This window comes from Ochlerotatus camptorhynchus, unplaced genomic scaffold (assembly GCF_037179485.1).
Source record: "Ochlerotatus camptorhynchus isolate MF236.1 unplaced genomic scaffold, CSIRO-AGI_Acam_v1.1 ptg000204l, whole genome shotgun sequence".
In the NCBI taxonomy this organism is placed as follows: domain Eukaryota; kingdom Metazoa; phylum Arthropoda; class Insecta; order Diptera; family Culicidae; genus Ochlerotatus; species Ochlerotatus camptorhynchus.
The window spans coordinates 700,955-719,611 of NW_027040694.1; the positions used below are offsets into that span (position 1 = coordinate 700,955).

The 18,657-nt window shown below is 40.0% G+C and overlaps 2 protein-coding genes across 2 annotated transcripts; one reads left to right on the forward strand and one right to left on the reverse strand.

The window, feature by feature from the left end:
• Nucleotides 1-179: 179 nt before the first annotated feature.
• On the reverse strand, nucleotides 180-2,290 carry LOC135702969 (tubulin gamma-1 chain). Its single transcript, XM_065224047.1, has 3 exons — nucleotides 2,072-2,290; nucleotides 1,780-1,982; nucleotides 180-1,719 (listed from the first exon to the last, which is right to left on the reverse strand). The coding sequence occupies exons 1-3, from the start codon at nucleotides 2,118-2,120 to the stop codon at nucleotides 607-609; spliced, it is 1,365 nt and encodes a 454-aa protein (XP_065080119.1). The 5' UTR covers nucleotides 2,121-2,290; the 3' UTR covers nucleotides 180-606.
• A 5,825-nt stretch (nucleotides 2,291-8,115) lies between these two features.
• Nucleotides 8,116-13,600, forward strand: LOC135702988 (uncharacterized). Its single transcript, XM_065224069.1, has 6 exons — nucleotides 8,116-8,992; nucleotides 9,058-11,028; nucleotides 11,893-12,106; nucleotides 12,166-12,493; nucleotides 12,557-12,702; nucleotides 12,772-13,600. Exons 1-6 carry the CDS (start codon nucleotides 8,479-8,481, stop codon nucleotides 13,046-13,048), a joined length of 3,450 nt encoding a protein of 1,149 aa, XP_065080141.1. The 5' UTR covers nucleotides 8,116-8,478; the 3' UTR covers nucleotides 13,049-13,600.
• The last annotated feature ends 5,057 nt before the right edge of the window (nucleotides 13,601-18,657 follow it).

Consider the following 18,657-nt stretch of genomic DNA (forward strand, 5'->3'; position numbering starts at 1 on the left):
TTTATTGTAGTACGAGTCGATTTCATACTTGGTTTCCTCGGCCTTATAAAGAATCAACGACATTTTCATTTGAAAAAAATTGATGTAATTTTTCCGACCTCGCTGCTATTTTTTTTTTTTTTTTTTGGTAGAGTACAGCAGCTGAAGATTGTAATATCTCACGTTAAATCAAAAACAGCTTCTCATATTATAACACTATTTATTGACAACATGCACGTGCATCTTTCATCGGTTACAGACCTCCAATTGTATGACATTCGAGAACGTAGTGCGGTACTCGTTAATATTCATTTTACAAATAATGTACAATTTTTCTAATTCTAAAATGTGACGATTCATGATTCATTCGAGATTCCCGTCCGTACGCTGTTCGTGGTATATCGTCGGTGCGCTTCTTCGTAATAGTAAGTAGTTTAACGAGCACAGGCAAGACCGGTAGCCTTTCTTATTCATCGATAAGCGTAATTCAAAATAGTGTGCATTTACTGCTCGCACGATAGCCGAGCTGGCACGGAGCGTGTTAGGTTAGGAATCTCCCCCAGCGCGGCTAAAACTTACCCGAGGAGAATGGGAAGGACAGTTAATCCTCAAGGTGCAAGTTCAAACTTACTGACCGGTAGCTTTCTTTGCGTGCCAGCTGAGATAGTTTGCCTGAGTAGCAGCTTCGTATTCCTGTACCAACGCATCGACAACGTCCCGGCTCTCGTCGAATTCGCTGAGGTCGTCTTTGAATTTGTCCTCCCGCTTGAATTGGTCCAGGAAAGCTCCTCGTTTGCAAAGTTTGTCATACTGATTGAGAGCGCGTTCGAACAACGAGCAGATGCTGGTATGATTGGCAAGCATCAGTCCCGACACTCGATGGGTACTTTGAACGTAGGGACTGCTGCGTGACAAGGCTACCTGTATGCTCGCCGGTCCCCAGTTGATGAACTGAGCCAGCTTGCGTTCGCGGATACGTTGAATCGATTTGTGCACTTGTGTTGGATTGACCTCGCCCTGAATGATGTTCAGGATCGAAATATAGCGGTGGTGGTTTGCCTTGTCCGGACCGGTGGATACCATCATATTCTTTGGCTGCAGTAAACGACGCATCACATCAAGGACGGTAGTTTTCTGTACGCTGACAGTGTCCGTATCGGTGGCCAGTGGAGTATAGCCAGTCATGAGGAAATGCAGCTGAGATGTCGGAATCAATGGAGCGATCAACTCAATCAGATTGTTATTCATATAGGAAGGATACCGGAGGGTTGTAGTGCTAACAGACATAATCGTCGAAACGAGAGTATTAATCTGGGTGAAGCTAGGGTTCTCCAAATGTAATCTATCGGCGGCAATCCTGTTCAGGGCAGTATTATCCAAAACGACCACACAGTCTGCGCAACTCGTGAGTCTTTTCAAAGTTAACAAGCTGTTGTACGGTTGAACCACAACATCACTAATCTCATCCTGGTTTGGGAATACACTGTAGGTCTGCACCAGCTTCTTTGGGAAATGATCCGACAATCGCTCCATTATGTACGATCCCATGCCGGAGCCAGTTCCTCCGGCAATGGAATGACAAAGTACAAATCCCTCCAAACTATCACTCCCGTCAGCCTCTCGGTCGATTATATCGAAAACTTCTTCATGCAGCTTCTCCCCCTGACTGAACCCGGAAGCCCAATTGTTTCCGGCACCACCTCCGTCCTTTGACAAGTACACATTCTCCGGATTGTACAGCTAAAACCAACCAAAAATATGAAATTCACCTAGAATCCGAAAACCCGAAGCTCCCTTTACCTTGGCATAAGGCGAAGTCATGATGGAGTGAATGACGCGCGGTTCCAGATCCAGCAAGACTGCCCGGGGAATGTAGTGATCGTCGTCTGCCTGATAGAAGAACACATCCTTTCGATCGATGCCATCTGTGGCAAAATCTTGCAGCACTCCGGACGGGGAAATGCCATGTTCCAGGCACAGCCGCTTCCAAAACTCAAAACCAACTAACGAAAACACAACGAATCAAATCGGGGGATTATTGTTCCAAAACAAAAGAGGAAACAGTAAAATAGATTCGCAACACAACACTCACTCTGATTGCCGCACTGGCCCAGCTGTAGAGTGATGATTTCGCTAGGCATTTTCAAATGTACGATGCACTGTAGATGAGCTAATTTACTAAGTCGATGCCAAGAACTCTTGATAAACAGCTAAAATATTTCCGAAAGAAGCGGAAAACATGAAATTTTTTAACTAATGTTCAAGTCTTTCTAAAACTTGCGCTAAAAGTGCGTGAACTTGATTTTTTTGAATTTATGTCGTTACTGTATTTACGTTATGATTTTGACAGCAGCAGGGTGAGGGTTTTATTGGGTCTTTTACTAGTAGTAACGTACACGGTAACAGCAAAATACTCAATAATTCTTCACGGTGTTTGACGATTACCCATTAATGGGTAACAAAATTATCAATACGAAACTAACGATTTTAAATTGGCTCACTACTTGACTAGCCTATTGGTCCCAAGCAAACGATTAACGTATCCCATTCTAGTCGAAATTCTAGTACTACGCAATGTTTGTTTCGATTCGCTATGAAAGTTTGACCGATAAAATGAGGGGTTATTGGTTTTTCACTTGGTTTTTCATATGTTTCGAGGGGTGAATCGATTAGCTTGGGACCGAAGAGAGTACCAGAGCTGAGCCAAAAAGTTGAGCACGTTATTTCGGGACCTTCTAGTCTTAGAGTTACCTCTATGGTACAATTTTGCATGCCGAAGGATTGACGTGGAAGGTATTAGAACGCAGAGCCATCCAAATTTTAAAGATGAACTAGCCTAAGGCTAAAAATCTCTTAAATAAAGAATTAAAAAAAAAAAAAAGAGCCATCCAAATCAAAGAGATTGAAATTCTTCGTTTATGTTCGGAAATGAGTTCTTTTGATTGGGACACGTATCATTTAGTATTTCTAGACGAAGTGTCCTTGGATAACAGAAACATCTCGAGGAATCTTGGCTATGGGATAAAAGGGAAACGATTAGTATTCAGGGTGAATTTGTGCGTCGTCCAAGGGCTTAATATTTATGCTTTTAGGTTTACAGGGCGTATTGGATTGTTTTGAAACAGAGGGAACTTTTACATAAAAAATATTTTTTGATTGTTGCCATGAATTCGCTCTGAAAAACGAAAAAGTATTTCAATATCAAGGGAAAAACTCTGATTGGATAATGGATGGGGCTCGCATCCATTGTGATGCCAACATCATTTTGTATCTCCGTTCCATACACACACAAAACAAAAATTGTTTTAATAAAAATAATGCCATTTCAAATTAAAATTTTCCTAAATTTCGTAATTTTAACAACGAAAATATTCAAAATAAAAGTTATATTTTTGGTTTGAAAGTTTTTCTTTCAGGTTCGACTTGTAATTTTAAAGTGCATTTTTTTAAATGAAAGTTGTTCAACTGTCAAAAATACATTTTCTAGGCAATGTTTTTGGCAGTACTGGACCTCGTTTTGCCGCTTAATTTGGCTTGACGTCAGATGTGTCACGAAGAGCGAGGAAAAGTTGGGAAGGACAATAATTTTCCTCCGTGGAAAATAATAATCGCATCAGGTAAGCGATCAAATTTAAGAACAAAAGTAGAGTTTATTTAGAGATTTTTATAAATTTCAGATAAACCGAAACAATAGTCATCTGCGAGCGGACGAGATGGCTAGGAATGAAAGTGAGTGTTCGACGACTACTACAACAGTAGATGTTAAAGGTATATAACAATATTTAATTAATATTCCACAGAAACCCTCACCGAAAACGGTCTAATTTGACACCTTCCTTCCGCTATCTGCTGCCGTAAAATCTCCACCGGTAAACAATCACGCTGCTGACAATGCTGGAGGTTGTCTTCTGTCCTTAACCCTGCATCTGTGACATCACCATGTACCTGTTCCTGTAGCAGGTTTACTCAAAGCGAGAATAGCTCCAAGACGCAATAACGTAAACATCAACAAAGATAACAATAACAATGTAAAAAAACAATTTGGATCTTATCCTATTGAAAAATAATAATAAAGAAGATTGAATATTTATCCACTAAAATTAAAACCAAAATATTTTTTTTTGTCTAATAAATATTTTTTGAAAATATTTTAGTTAATTCAAAATGCCCATTTAATTTTAACTTTGCCACATTTTCAAGTCAAAAATAATCCACTATTAATTTAAACACTAATACATTTTTCATTTGACAGTTCTACAATTCATTTTGAAAATATGAACTTTTAAAAGTATCGAGCGGACAACTTTTGAATTGACGGTTGGTTGACTTTTATTTTGAAAGCTAACCGCTGCCTACCAAAAAGAACCAATGCAAACTTTTAAATCTACCTATGGATTTTTTAATTTTATAAACGACTTTTCTTTGTGTGTACCCGAAAAAAAAATTACAGTGAAATTTTCAGTGGAAACAATGCTCTAACCTTGGCTCTAACATTAATATTTATTGTCGACAATAAAAATGATTGTTATAATGTTGTACCCTTCCGAAAACGGCAAAACTGCTACCTAGCTGTACAATGAATGTACACAATAAAATGTTTTTTTTTTTTATCTAGTTCGTTTATTTGGGAGGCTCAATCGCGTTAGCTTTACGGAGCCGATAATTCATTGTTCACTGTGTGTAACAAAATTCACTTAATTCTATGTCTAGTAGGAGTTGGGCCGATTACTCGCGGCTTACTCGAGGTTAGAAGGGTACATTTTCGAAGGATAGGATCAGGGGAGGAGCTTGGGGTAGGGTTTCGTTGTCTCATCAGAGCGTTGTCGCCAGTATGAACGGTAGTGCTGTTCTAGCTTCGTCCGGAGTTCGACCGGCTATGGTGGGTGACCAGTGGGCGACGATGAGACTCATCGAGACGGGGGGACAAGACAAACAAAAACTAATAAAGAGAGACAATCCCAATAAAATGTTGTCACAATGATTTTTATTGTATTTCTCATTTATTTTATTGTTAACATGATTCGAACATGAACAATAATGAACAACTCTATTACAATAAAAATTGTTGTTACATTAAATATTGATGTGTTTTCATTGTGGGTTACTTCACGAACAATAAAAATAAATCTGATTGAAGCATGCAGACTACACACGGTAACCAGCGTAAACACATTAATGTGTAAAATTTCACACATTTTGTGAAAAAAGGGGCCTACTCATAAAATGTGTAAACTGCGTTTACACATTTATGTGTAAACCCAGCAAACGTCAATAGAAGAGTATTTTTTACACATTTTTCAATAACGGTTTTTACAGCAAAATGTGTAAAAAGTAATCATTTCTAGAAATTGAATACGATGGGAAAGCATGCTTTTTTCTATTTATTTCGGAGTTTTCTTATTTGTGTCACTGATAATATAAAGAATTCTCGGATACAATAATAATTTATTATATCTTTTATCTTTATCACATTTATCTCTTTATATGAGTTTTAACCTTAACGAGATTGCCACGGAACTCATCGCAGCCAGACACCGGACAATGAAAACCTTGATTATGAAAAAAATTCTTCTTAAACTTAGCTATGAAAATAATATAAATCACTTACCCTAGCTTGTCCATCTGCACTGTCCAGTTTGGACCTTAGTTCCTTAATTTCACTGTTGTTAATCACTGCTTAGCGGCCGAAGGCCGGTCAACGAAACAGGATGCAGCATAGTTTGAAGTTTATTTTTACCCATTAATGAGTATAAAAATACACATTTTTTGATTGGTACTACATTCTTAAAATGTGTATTTTTTTACACATTTTAAGATTTCCAAATTTACACATTTTTTGACAGCTGCATATAAATATAAAAAATGTGTATTTTTTTACTAATGTTTATTTTTATACTGTAAAAAACTCTTAGTGTGTATGTCTGTCAATGGTATAATATTCAATAACTTTTTTTTCTGTGTACACACTAAGAGTTTTTTACAGTATACTGTAATTTTTTACCGAATATGGAACAGCAGAACATTCGGTAATCGATTCGGTAATTTTTTAGTTTTACAGTACGTTCAGTAAATTCAACTTCACTCTTGAGCTGTCAAAGTTTACTGATCCGCACTGTAAATATTGCTGAATAATTGGTAAAGTTTACCGAACGTTTTGTTGTAGCTTTTGATGAGTTTTTTTTTCAATATTTGATGGAAACAACAACAAATAATTTATTTGAAAGGTTAAAAACTTTTATTTTTTCCTTTGTTGACATGAGATGGTGATTGAGAAAGTTTTATGCTAGTGATTCCTCGAGAAACATAGAAACTTGACTCTACGTAGACCGGAAAAGGCTGACGATAGTAAAAGCCGGTGATTGCTGAAAAAAATGTATATTAATTTAAACATAGACCGTTCGGTACTTAAGGGCTGTACTTACCGAAAAGATCTCGAACTCTTTTCTTACAGTTGTCATATATTGAAGTATTTCCATGATTTTTCGGACATTGGCATTTGAATAAATACTTTTTTACACCAGAGATCCAAAGAACAACTTCAAAATGGCAGCCAAAGGTTGAGTATAACAGTAGGGAATTCGCAAATCTGCTCGGTATTTTTTGCAAAAATCCAGCACTTCACTACCGTTTGTTTTCGTTAAAATCAACAGTGAGCATGCATAAGGGCGTATACGCGAAGATCGATTCTCTTCATCGTTTTTCTCTTTGCATTGCTACAGCTAAGCGAAACAATTTTGTAGAATTTGTTCAATGTAGAGTTGTAATAGGTTGTATTGGCTTTCAAAAGCAACAACAAACACACCGACAAACGTTAAATCTAGCGAGTTATTAAGAAAAGAGAAAATCGATGAAGAGAATCGATCATCGCGTATACGCCCTTATGAATGCTCACTGTCGAAATATTTTTTTTACAGAACATTCGTCATACTTTTTTACAGTATTGCGGAATTCCAGCAATTTACAGTTTTGTTCAGTATTTTTTCTACAGTATTTGGTGATTTTCTGTAGCTTACGGAAGTTCAGCAATTTGGATTGCTGTAAATTGGTAAAAAAAAAAAAAATACAAAACCTTCGGTAAACATTATGTTTTACGGAACGAATTCAGCAGAAAAGTACCGAATATAATTTAAGGAATTTGGTGTGTAGTCAAGTAGTGAGCCAATTTAAAATCGTTAGTTTCGTATTGATTGTTGGTAGAAGTGTGTTTCTTAGGGTGTAAGCAAAATGTGGCAGAATGATAGCTACACTTTTGACCGATATGAGTAGATTCTGCTCAAATTTGGGTAGTTAGAAATAGTGAAAGTATCCGCGACAGCCCCTTGCACGGTGTTTCGCGAAAACCCATTAATGGGTATAAAAACACCCATTTCCGCTTAAAGTGCCCCTCCTCATTTAATGGGTAAACTATGGTTTACTCATTAATGGGTAAATGGGGGATCTGTCAATAAATGGGTGTTTTTTTACCCATCTTCTTGAATTGTGTTTTTCGTAAAATGGGTAAAAAAATACCCATTTCTTCAAATGGAGGATGCTGGTCTTCGTTGATATAAAATTTTTTTTCTAATATTTACATTGAGAATAAATGCATTTGTAGCGAAAAAAAAAATATAACACGAGATATTATAATATCACATTGGATACAACTGTATAGACTTATCCGTAAGTCTCTCCAACGTTTCGGAATCTAACCTTTTCCAGAGATCGTCCATTTTTGCTAAAAAAAAAGCGGACAGAAACTTTTTGCATTCCCAATGGTCGGTGACGGAATGAGACGATAAAATTTCCAAGTGTTTTTTCACCCATTAGTGGGTAGAAAATATACCCATTATGCAATCGTGAACTGATTCTTTAAATGGGTATTTTTTCACCCATTTTATGATTTACAAATTCCCCCATTTTTTGACAGCTTCATACATGGTTTGAAAATGGGTATTTTTTACCCATAAATGGGTTTTCACGAAACACCGTGTGGGGAAAAAAGGCAAGATAAATCTCTGATCCCCACTGATTTGTTTACCTTGCTTTACCTCGCCGTTTCATCCGCCATGTTGAAATGCTGATTTTGACAGATCCCCAGCGGCTTCTTCTTGTGTGCGTGCAGTTGCAGTTTTTCAAGTTTCATTTTTCCATCCAAGAAAATCGTGTTTATTTTCAGTGCGAAGTGAATTATTCTGCTGTGGAAAGAAAATTTACCGAAAATTCGCCGGATTAACGTTACTTTTTCTTGTGTGTCACCGTTTGCAAGGTACCTAAGGAGCCGAAGACGTATTAAGGTTTGGAGTAAAGTGGCAGAAGAAAGCGAAAAAAGCAGATTGAAAAGTTGATGCAGCAAGTGCAGAATTTTCACCTTTGAGTCCTATAGGAAGCGGCTGTCATGATTCTTTCTCCGAGCGGCACGTCGCCCCCGATGCCCTGATGTTTCTGTGCGAGTGACGAAATAAAACGATTCAAAATAAGAATGTTTGTTTAGACAGTGTTGGTTGTTGCAGTGCGGCGAAAATGTATTCACAATATCGGGACAGTATCTGGAATAAAATCCGGATGCAGAACAGTGATATGAACAGTGGTCGAGTGGACAGCAGTGCAGATACGGAGTGGGATTTGAGTCAAATCGAGCTTCAAGAGGAACGAAGCCCTCAGAGCATTCCGACGATTGAGTTGGTAGATGAAGATGAAGTCGATGCGGGAAGTGTCCATGTAGTACACAATATTCCGATAAATGTTCAAAGATCGACTCCGATGGCGCCGGCAGTCGATCCGGATATTCGCCTGGCCCGGCGTTCGATTCACGAGTATCGTGGAATTTTTCCCGGCACCGCTAGGTCTGTGGTTCAAGAGGGAGCAACCGTTTCTCCGACCCCTTCTGGGATAATCCTAAATCGGGTGTATCACAAAAATCCAACCCCGTTGAAGGATAACTATTTCAGTATCATGGATACGCCTCCGTCGCCGGGTACCCTTCCGGCTGCGGTAATCTTCGGCGACCGGCCAGTCAGTACGGAACCAAAGATAGGTGGGTGGTTTGTGCAATGAGGCTCGTTGATTTTTGCGATAGTTAATTTATTTCTTATTTTTCAGTGATGACCGCCAACCATTACGAAAAGAGAATTCGTCGTTCTTTCGATAAATCGGGAACGATTACATCCGGGAAGGCTAGTCGCCAAGAGAAGAATAATCGTCCGTACAAGCTGCTGGGTGTGATCGATTTGGAGCCTGATACCGAGTCGGATACCACTTTGTCTTGTACGCAATCAGTCGCTGGTGATGAACCGAAATTAAAGGATCAGCTTGCTTGCCGAGATCTTGGGACTCCTACGAATTCAGCACTTTTAGGTAGTTCGAGTACATCTCGGTCGATCAAAGATGGTGGAAATAAACTGCTAACAATAGAGATCGATGAGGATGAAATTCAGGAGGAAGATACTCGTATGGAATTGTCAGAGGAAGAAGATAAAGAACCTGCTTTCATTCAGGATACAGGTGATCAACCGATGCCGGGAACTTCGAAGGAAAACGCTGGTGTCAAACTACAGATGGACCAATGTACGTTGACGGGCTCGGACACCAGTTCGACGGCACAGATGAATCCGTCATCTATGGCAAATTCCTTCTGGGATGTGTCCAGTTCCGGTTGTATGAAGAAAAACAACGACCATGCCAGCACATCCTCCAACCGAGGGAACAAGTACACGGAATTCGACCTTATGCTGGATAAGATCAATCAACAAGTGCCAGCCATGTCGCAGCAGGATCGCGTGGAACACTGGCGCGTTACCAAGGAAGATCTCCTATGTTCAATCCCAACAGTGGCGGAGATCGAAAGCGGAACGTCGGTTAAACGTCCCATGGACGAACCGATTCACATTTCGAGTAGTGATAGCAGCTCCGACTCGGAGACCAGTGATAGTCCAAGTTTGTTACGAGAGCGCCAGCTAAGGGAAAAGTACAAGAAACGACGAATGGCCGTCGATGCTTCGGGAGCTGCTGTGGGGGATCGTTCTTCTCCGTCCTTGCTTCTGAGCGAGGAATTGGATTTTCGGAGGAGCCAACTGAACCCTGAAATCGATAAAGGGCCCAAAAGTATGATCCAAGTGCGAAAACACTACTACAAATTCCCCACTCGATTCGATCCGACAGCTGAGGAGAAAGAACCAAGCGGAAAAACTTCCGCCGATCCATACGCTACCTTCCTAAAAGACGAAAAAGAAAAGGAGAAATTCACCGGCTACTTACGTCGCAATCCGGCGTATCGTCCGGATCTCCTATCACCAATGCGCCACCTTCCGGTCGGTGAAGGAAACAAAGTAGCCGTCGTTGTTCTGTCACCGCTCAAACTGCAAAACGTTGAGGTTAACTCGAACCTGAACAATAGCACGACGAACCGATCGACTGCCGAATCCGAACGTCCGAAATCAGCTGATCGGATTTCGCATTACGGTAAAAGTCGAACAAAAGCAAAGTCAGTAGCTCCCGTTAGCAGGAAGCTTCGCTACAAAGTACGCAAATCGCAGCTGAAAAAGAAGAAATCGATCATGGTGGTTTCGGCCAATTTGCGCAGCTATCGGCGGCTAGTCATGAAGGCCGGTTATTCTCTTCGCAGCGGAAAGATTCGCAAGAAACCTTCATTTGTCAATCTCATCAGCAGTTCCAATCGGCAACAGAAAATAGCAAAGGTTGTTCCTCAAACGGAGCGGGAACCCAAACCGGTGCAACCAATCCGTCGTGTCAAGCCGGTTCCAGTTGAACCGAGTAGTAGAGTTTCGGTGGATAGCGCTGTAAGCAGTTCGACATCTGCCGAACAGAACAAACGGCGCGACGCTCCGGAAGTTGTTGACCTGCCGCCATGTCCGGCGCCGAGCGAATTAAGGACGATGAAAAATCCGTTGTCCCGTGTGAATGGCGAAGTGCAGATGATTTTCTATGCCGTCAACGTGCTCATCGTCGTGCAGCAGGAGCTGATTAGCTTCTGGGAGTGCTCGAAGCTGGCCTCGCTGCTCGGACTGAACCAGGAGCTGCAACTGTTGGGCCAGTTGAAGCGTGCACAAAGCGGTACGTGGGACTTCTGTAATTCTCATTATTGGCTTACATAATATTATGTATACAGTGGCGCGTTTTCCCTGACTACGCTTTTGGGGTGGGGAAGCAGTCGCTTAAGTCGGAATATTACCTCAATGTTTAACGATCGAATAGAGTTAACATCACCTTTGGTTGAAGTTTTTAGACATACTCTGGTTCAATTTGTCTTAAGCCAATGAAAATCCAGAGAGTGATTTGAGATTAGGGTAGAACTGCTTTTGAAAACAATGAATTCAATCGTTGAATCAAAGCCCACCATAGTAACAAACTATACCAACAACTGATCTGGTAGAAGAATCATTTTCATGCCTAATGTGAGAAATCAAATACTTAGCTTACTAATTTACACACAAACAGATGAACAAGATTTTATTGATTCATAATATTCGAGATTGATTATAATGTCTGTCAGGGATGTTGAACATATTTTCTGATCAACGAGCTATTCAGATAAAAGGGTACTTAATTGGTTCTAGATAGAGCTGGAATTAGGGCGTAACAGCTTTTGTAAACAATGACTTCTATCGTTGATTTCTAGCAACTCAAGGCACGCCTACACAAACCAACATATCCAACGGGTAGGGGAAGCCTTCCCCTATTCGATGGTAATGTTGATTTGCCAGGGAGGGTCATGTCATCGAAAGAAGTCATTGTTTACAAAAGTTGTTACGCCCTAATTCCAGCTCTATCTAGGGTTGTTGTATCAATTTTCGAGGCTAATGCATTTGGACATTTAATGACATTCGAAGTCAAGGGACATTCAGAGTTCGGGTGACGTTCGGGAAATGTAGCAAGCATATTCGTGATGGGCTATCTTTTTTTTTTGCTATTGTACAGATTCGTTGGTTGATCCAACCAACTTAAACCGACTCGGTTTCAACGAGGATGAGGCATTCTACTTGGAACCCCGTGCCCGTAATCTGGATGAAGACGAAGCTCGCTTGTGTCCCCTGGCGTCGATCTACGTCAATTGCTACTTTGTGGGCAGCGAAGAGAACAAGGATACGCAGTGTCTTCGGATGAAATCTTTGCAGCTGGACAGTGTCCGAAGGTATTCCTTACACTTAAATTCGTTATCTATATTTAACTCAGCATTTTTTTTAATTTCAGTGAAATAAGTGAAATTCTATTCACTACGTTGCCACGGTCCCGCTATTTCATCATTTGCTGGCACGAGCTGCTGGCGGAAAACGAACATCGGACCGGACTGTGCAAGTACAGCCTGACGCCGGATTTGGAAACGCTGGCTAGCATCCGGGAGTTTCCAACCGTGTCGCAGAAGATTGTCAGTTTGAAATGTTTGGACGACGAACGGCTTATTGGACTGGGCAGTAGCACAGTCACAATCTGGAACTACGATAACGGGTGCCTGGAGTTTACGGTTGATTTGAAGATGGAAATCCAAACGCCGTTGGCTTCATTCGTTCACAGTGAGCAGGTAAGTGATAAAGATAAATTCTTCAGCATCGTCTCTTTCAAATGTATGCATTTGTATTTTCAGGGTGACAGTGCACTGTTTCTGATACAAATGTGTCCGTCCTCAGGAGGAAATCCGGCTAGGAAAACTATAAAAATTTTGGCCATTAATATGAACAAACGATCCTGGCACGTGGTCCAAAGCTATGACGTTTCACTGGAATCAAGCTGGTTAGTATTACTCTGTAGCCTTCTTGTATTACTCTTCATTACATGTTTGTTGCTTCTTCTCAATAATAGTATCCTCAGCGAGTCGTCCACCCTGAACGGACCCGGACTCCACTGTACCACGTTCCAGAGCGGAGAATTGCTGGCAATTAGCCTGGATGATCTCACTACCTGTTTCACGAATCACAAGCGATTGCAAGGGCCGGATGGCCGCCGAATCACCCGGGACAACGTGGCCACTCGGGAGAAGATTTTTCTCAACTCGGCCAACGGACGCCAGCTGGTGCTGGTCAGTGATAAGTCTATTAAGCTAAGGACGATCGATGAGTATGCGCTAGAGTGTAGATAGGTGCGTGAGGCGAACGGTTCGCCAGTCAGTCATTGTCATTGTAGAGAGATCCTTTGCTTCACTTCTAAATCCTTCTATTTTATGATGTAAGTTTACTTTCAGCAACGGGAAACTTTATTTTGTGTTGTTGTTAACGATTTTAGATTTTTGGCAGTACATTCGTTTTACGAACCTAGGAAGCAAACAAAATAAATAGTGAGACAATGCTTTGTTTCGGTTATAGTTTCATGAGAATATGTAAAACGATTTAAAGGGACAAAAATATACTCTTTCCTGTGTTCAATTCTCGAAGTTCTTGTTTCGTTTCTTTTTTTCTCCTGCGCAGATTAATATATTTCAAAATGTTTTCCCGACTTGGACGTGCGAATAAGGGGAAAAGAAAAAGTACATTTTAATATTTACTAGTAGGTATTTGAAGCTGAAGCACTGAATAGCTTATTATCCCATATGGAAGGAATAAGAGTTGCAAACTAGTACTACTTAGTTGTTGCTGTAAACAAATGTATTGTGAGATAAATTAGAGATGTGAAATAAAATCGATTTATTTTTGAACTGGAAGCACGTTTTGTCTAGTCACTGTGAATTCCAAAATAAATGCTAATAATTCTAGCAACATTTTTATTTTACGTGTAGGTATATTTGAAAACTACTGCGTCCATTAATTCGATACCCTGGGCATTGACATAACCTTGAGGATTGCTTAACTGCAACCATGTCCCAGGGCTTGCCTGTATCTTTACATTTTGAAAGATGCACACTAGTGGACCAAAAGTTTGTTGTAATTAGTCAAAATTAAATAGGGTCTAATGGCTGCATTTTTTTTTATTAGTTTCAAAACTTTTGAAATACGACATCACACGGATACCATAGAGGTAACTGTTGCTGATACTATCTTTCATCGGGTGGGGATTTTCTTTTCTTTAGATCAAGACGATGGAGTTTTGAAGAAGACAACGATATTAACTATGTGCACTGTAACCGTTTGTTACAAAACATATTAGATTTTTAATTTGTGCATAGTTGTTAAATGTACCGTCACGTCTCTTAAGGTTATTTGGTGTTGGATTAGTAGGGTTAGTAGTCGTTGTATAAAATTGTTAATTTGTTAGTAGGATTCATTGCTTTTAAATTTGAAAATTGTATAAAACCGTACAACAGTACTACAGTGGGTATGAGTATTCTAACAGTGGGTACAACAACATTCGGGCGAAATTGTGATTTCAAAATGGGTGGAAAATAACGTCTCACGAGAAGAGCAATGGGATGGGAAAAGCGCGAAGGAAAACCGCCATTCCTCAATCAGTATCTGGCGTTCGTGTGCTTCGGATCGTTAAAACTAAGTGTCCTTAAAGTAATATAAGGTGAGTGGTGAATCACGGGAATATCTATCTGTTCAATCAGGACCTTTTTTGTGGTACCATTCGGTACAGCGCCATTTTGTGAACCAACCGACTAAGTCGGTTAGGAAGCACATGAGTCGGGTTATAGGTCCTTAGTGGCTATTAATCCTAACAGTAAAGGACAGCATTTCGCTTTGGCCTTGCAAGGCCAAAATTGCCGCATTCCTTGGGCCAAGACGGCTCTAAACGCAAAAGAGGACCCCTCTCAGCAGAGTCACTCCGGCCTTGCCTGGACTCTGGTGATTCTTGCCAACGAGGGGAGACGCCAGGAGACCGCAGATCGCCATCAAGTCAAGTCGACGTGTTGACCGATCCACTAGCAAGTAAACTCAAACATCACCACCCTGTCAGGCTTGATTCGCCTGACGTCAAGCTCGTCGTACCTAGTATCATCATAGAGGTAACTCTAAGACCAGAAGGTCCCGAAGAAACGAGCTCAACTTGTTGGCTCAGCTCTGGTACTATCTTCGGTCCCAAGCTAATCGATTCACCCCTCGAAACATAGGAAAATCCACTAACCCCTCATTTTATCTGCCAAACTTTCATAGCGAATCAAATCAAATATAGTGTAGTACTGGAATTTTTACTATAATGGGGTACGTTAGTCGATTTGCTTGGGAGAAATAGGCTAGTCAAGTAGTGAGCCAATTTAAAATCGTTAATTTCGTATTGATTGTTAGTATCATCGGCGAGCGCTCGCACATCGGCAGAGTAGTCTTCGGCGGAGCAGAATCAACGGCAGCAGTTCAGTAACGGTACGTCAAACCCCATAGTACAAACCCACTGTACACCCATAAAATTCAATAGAACTACTATTAGAAATCCAATCCACACCTGCTATAGCTTTTATTAATAAATAATTAGTATACACCCTTCACCCTTTGATTACTGTGTCACTTAAAATTTTCATAACTTTTAGTCAGGTGACAGTACTGCGTATGAGGATCGCGAAGCCCCTCCAGATTACCCAGTAGTAAGCCGACCATGAGACACAGCTCGAGAGGTTTCTTGCTACTGAGCATTTTTACCGGGATACAGACAGTAGAGTTACAGCACGCTAGATCAACATAAAGCCATGATAGAGGGATAGAACATCATTTTATTTTCATAAAAACAGAACCATCATTAATTTTCTTCTTCTCCGGGATCCCAAAAGAACTTTCCTGATGATCTGGAAAGTCTTTTAGTATGGGATCCCGGAGAAAAGGAAAATTGGAAGACCAGCGCAGGCACGATGGCACGATGGAAGCGGTCGATCGGCGGATTATTGGCAAGAGGTGGCTAATAACTGAAGCGACTAAGCGAGTGTAAAACAGCCACGACAAGATTGTTCACTGAAATGGTGGAATCAGAATACGAAGACCCCGAAGAATATCCCAGATTTCAGAGGTTTCTCTAACGACGAGGATGATGCTTTCCCAGGATTCGTCTAATCAGCATCATAATAATATACCTATTGTTAAACTCTTTGATGGTAAAATCAACTAACAACTTCCCTTACATTTCACCAATCTCGATCATTATTAACAGGTAAAGATTGATTTTATTCAATTAGTATATTATACTGCCATTACTGTCCATACTATCATTGCAACTAATTAATTAAGGCATAGGGCATAAGGTGCATGCAATGATATGGGAAAAGGATTGACTCATACGATTCAGCATGGAGAGCGAGATGGAAGAGTGTATGGGAGCCGTTCTAGGGTTTGTTTGGCCCACATGCCCAAACAACCCTTAGAACGGCTCCACATGTTGCGGAAAATGTCCGGGATGGCCAACATGGTTCTGGTTACTCATCATGATAGATGCATTCGATGACATTGCATGTTTATTTTCAAAATTATCCCTCCAAAATAAGTGTAAAATGAGAAAACTTGTGAAATCTTTGAACGCCGTTTTGGATGGCACCGGTGTTGTAGTGGTAAGCGTGACTGCTTTCTCACCCCAATGAGTCTGGGTTAAATCCCAGCCGAGGTCGGTGGGATTTTTCTGTGGCATACAAATCTCTGGTCACGTCTTCCTTCGGAATGGAAGTAAAGCCGTTGGTCCCGGCCCATGTGTGTTGAATGGGTGCGATATCCTACACACTTAGATTTTATTGCCGAGATGGGCACCACCGAGTAGCTCGGCAATCTATTTTGCTGGATCTCAGTGAACAATTTGCCGAGATTCAGTTAACAAACGGGAATTCTCGGCTAACAAACATAAATTTGGCTGAGATCTCAGTAAAAATAAATGACGAGCCTGCTCGGTGGTGCCAATCTCGGCAAACAAATCTAAGTGTGTACGAAGGTGTGGAAGCTGCGATCCCATCTGTCAAAACTAGAAATACTCAGAGGGAGAGATAGGCGGAGAAAACAAATTACAATTCGGCAGCAGGGATTTGTTCCTAAATTATCTTGCAACCCTTGCTACACGGATAGAAATCTCCTTATACCTTTTGGCAAATTTCCATTACTGATTATTCATAAATTGTATAAGTCGATTAATAGGCAGACGCCTTGCAAAAGTTAATAAAAATCATGTGTCAAATGAAATGTATAAGCGGTTACACATAGCTTTTATGCATTCTAATAGGACCTATGTGGTTTGTCTTATGGAATGTATAAGGCTGATGCTTTGGCAAAAATGTATAAGTGAAACACATGAATTAAATAATTGATTTTCGTTTCGTGTAGAAGCTAAAATTTCAAATGACTTGTATTTTTTATTCGATTTATAGGTGCAAAATAATAATTGATTGCATCGCAATATTTTGCACATTTCTTGGTGCCATTCGTTAACCGGCGAAGATCAATTAATCAATAGAGTTAGAATCACAAACGAAGTGACAGACGACTAACTGGCGAAGAAATCCATTAAAATAATGTGGTTCACTGTAATAGAATTTTCTTGGAAGCTTGTGCCATCATCCACCAGATGGGTTAGTTTTTTTGTTTTGATTTGAACAAAGTTGATTTAGTGTATAATGATTCTTTGACAGTGTGCAAAGAGTGTATCATTTTGTCATTTTTTTTATGCATTTCAGTTTTGAGTAGAGTGAAAGAGATAGAACCAAAATATTCTAATACATTTGGTGAAATTGCTAGTACAATCCAGTAGTAGTGTTGCCATGTAGTACACTGAAAAATTGAAATAGCAGGTTAGTCACCAAAGTTTTCGAGCCGCTCCATCTGTCACTTCGTTTGTGGTTTTACAGCTTTTACTCTGCTCTTTTATAACTAGTCGAGAAAAGTGATTCATGTGCACTATTATAAAGCCTCTACTCAGCGATGTTGTTGTAGAAGGGAATGTTGATTTGTTTACATAAGTTCAAAGTGCTGGCGTAGCACAGTTGGTAGTGTCAAGGTTTGCCAATGAGGTCGTCTCGAGTTCGATTCCAAGTTCTCCGGTGCTGGGTAAATAATTAGGCGATGATTTGTAACTAATTTCGATTAATTTGATTCACAGCCAAATAAACTCAATAAATTCCTTCATAAAAAAGCGTAAACAGTATTTAACCCGGCTTCAAGAGAAAGCTGTGTAGTGATTATTGGATAACCGGGAAAAGGTTGAATAAGCGCCTTTCAAGTTCACACACAACTAAACAGCAGGATAAAAGCTGTATAGAAGCGTTAATGGATATGCAATAAGAGCTTCTCCCGACCGTTCCAACAGCCATAAGTAGCTGACTAAGTTCGCCAGATTTGCTTGTATAGAGGTTGAGTAAAGGTTTCCTCATATCGTATAACGTTTGAATACAGCTTGAGGCTGTATAAATGAAATGAGCAAAGCGTTTACATTGTGAAAATTGTTAGTTGGGAATTCGGCAGCAGGGATTTGTTTCTAAATTATCTTGCAACCCTTGCTAGAAGCGAAAATTTCAAAGGAGTTGTATTTTTTATTCGATTTATAGGTGCAAAATAATAATTGATTGCATCGCAATATTTTGCACATTTCTTGGTGCCATTCGTTAACCGGCGAAGATCAATTAATCAATAGAGTTAGAATATTGTGTTTGATTCCAAAAACTAGTTGAATTTGAGAAGCACACAAAACATAAAGGTGATTGGATTTCTGTTCGATTGCAATACTCTCAAATTTATTCTAGTAAGAATAAGAAAAAAAAAATCTTATTTGAATGTTCAGGGGAATTGTCATTTTCAGCGTTATGTTATGCAAGGTGACTGTGTCATATAGGTGTTATAATGTGTCAAATTCATGATT

Coding starts and splice junctions, on each gene's coding strand:
- LOC135702988 (XM_065224069.1), top strand. CDS start 8,479: ATGTATTCACAATATCGGGACAGTATCTGGAATAAAATCCGGATGCAG. Junction 8,993..9,057: donor CAGTACGGAACCAAAGATAG/GTGGGTGGTTTG, acceptor CTTATTTTTCAG/TGATGACCGCCAACCATTAC. Junction 11,029..11,892: donor GTTGAAGCGTGCACAAAGCG/GTACGTGGGACT, acceptor GCTATTGTACAG/ATTCGTTGGTTGATCCAACC.
- LOC135702969 (XM_065224047.1), bottom strand. CDS start 2,120: ATGCCTAGCGAAATCATCACTCTACAGCTGGGCCAGTGCGGCAATCAG. Junction 1,983..2,071: donor GGGCCAGTGCGGCAATCAGA/GTGAGTGTTGTG, acceptor TGTTTTCGTTAG/TTGGTTTTGAGTTTTGGAAG. Junction 1,720..1,779: donor TGACTTCGCCTTATGCCAAG/GTAAAGGGAGCT, acceptor GGTTGGTTTTAG/CTGTACAATCCGGAGAATGT.